Source organism: Aplysia californica, unplaced genomic scaffold (assembly GCF_000002075.1).
Source record: "Aplysia californica isolate F4 #8 unplaced genomic scaffold, AplCal3.0 scaffold00024, whole genome shotgun sequence".
NCBI classification, from domain to species: domain Eukaryota; kingdom Metazoa; phylum Mollusca; class Gastropoda; order Aplysiida; family Aplysiidae; genus Aplysia; species Aplysia californica.
Window position 1 is genome coordinate 482952 of NW_004797294.1, and position 1728 is coordinate 484679.

Below are 1728 nucleotides of genomic sequence, written 5' to 3' on the forward strand. Positions count from 1 at the left end.
TTATTATTATTATCATTATTATTTATCGAGTATCTCGTACTTTCTATTGGGGTGTTGTTTCACTTGCAGCTCGGATTGGCTCTGATATTCAGGGTCCAAACCCGTTGCCTAAACGATCTAAATTGGGTCGATGTGAATGTGAAACCCCTACATTAACAAAATGAAGACTTCCGGCCATTTTCCATGTCTTTTACGCCTGAAAAGGCTGATCACCAGCAGTGTACACTCCAAGTTGAAGAATGGCTCCTTTAGGATTTGAACCATCAGCATCATCATTGCCTTTCCTACCCTGCATCAAGGTATAGGCCACGAACATACACTGTCCATTTTTCTCTATCCTTGGCTAGCCTCTTGGTGTTATTCCATGTCTTCCCACTTTTCTGATTCGAACCAGGCGAGACATAACTAAGTCCACTATGCCACAAAACTGAACTTTTTGCTGTTGTAGTTACTGCTGCCGCTGCTATTATTGTTTTCAAGGTTTTTAGTTTCTGATTTCAATCATAATAACCATTATGTATGCTTAAATCTTTTCACAGGTAATTTTACGAACGGTGACATAAAAGAAACATTATCACAGCTTCCCTGTCGCTGCCTGTGGCCTCTCACAGGCCCAGAAATGGTTCAACTTTCCTCATGACAACCTCATTTTTGATGACGTCATCATCACCATCATCGTCATAAACATGAAGTGGAAGACGCGTCCCTCTGGGATATTTCTCTTCCTCACCCTCCTACACTGCGCCCTATGTAATCACCATTCCCACGACAAACACAGGAAAAGCAACAATGTAGCAGCATCGACCAGTGTTCAATCACTTCCCCCATCATCGTTTCAGCATCATCATCATCATTTAAACAACAACAACAACAAAAACAATAATAATAACAACAGCAACAGCAACAGCAACAACACCTCCACAACGTCTACCTCACACATCGTTTCTCACAACCGTAATATCCCTCTGGTGCTGCAGCTAGATGACCTCAGCGTCCTTGACCCTTATAACCTCATGGACGCCAAGGCCAAAGGTAATAACGCTATCCTCGATCGAATTATCCCACGGAGGAGCGGAAAACAGAAGAAAGATAAGAGAAGGAAAAAGAAAAGACGCTCAAAACACGGGAAGCACCATCAACACAAACACGCAGCAAAAGACTCCTCGTTTTCGCCCCAGGCTGGCAAATCGCTGTCGTCTGCTTCATCTACCTCAACGTTTCTCAGTCACTTCTCTCCCAAAACCGGACGCAAACTCGTGACCTTTGGCCTCGAGAAAGAGGACTGGAGGAAATCTACGAAACAATTCTTCGACGACAATGATTCGAACTCAGACGAGGAGAACTCAGACGAGGAAAGCGAAAACGAAGAAGACGACCTCAACAACAAGGATCTCATGGCGGGATTCGGTTACTCGGGTTTCCTGAACGGACAGCGTGGACGTCGCGGGAAATCGAGGTATACCTGGATAGAAAATGATCGGAATGCTCTTCTCCACGAGGCAGTGAGGAAGCTTCTTGGCTTCACCGCTTCCCCAAAGCCTCTGCCCAGGAACAGCCGCCTGCTGCCCGATCCTAGGAAGGAGAGGAGGCTGCCCCGATATGTGAAGGATTTGTACGAGAAATTCCAGAGAGGTGAAATGAACGCTGGCCTGGAGAATGGGAATACTGTACGGAGTATCCACGCTACGATGGGTGAGTTTGTGGTGTGATCATCTTGTGTATGTGTGG

General features: G+C 45.7%; 1 protein-coding gene across 1 annotated transcript in view; it reads left to right on the forward strand.

Annotated features, from left to right (window-relative positions):
- Positions 1 to 1728, forward strand: part of LOC101852750 — a 92804-nt gene that overhangs the window by 3298 nt on the left and 87778 nt on the right. Inside the window, exon 2 of the mRNA XM_005090956.3 lies at positions 540 to 1692. Coding sequence (XP_005091013.1) covers positions 687 to 1692 — 1006 coding nt within the window. The 5' untranslated portion in view covers positions 540 to 686. The remainder of the gene's footprint in view (positions 1 to 539; positions 1693 to 1728) is intronic.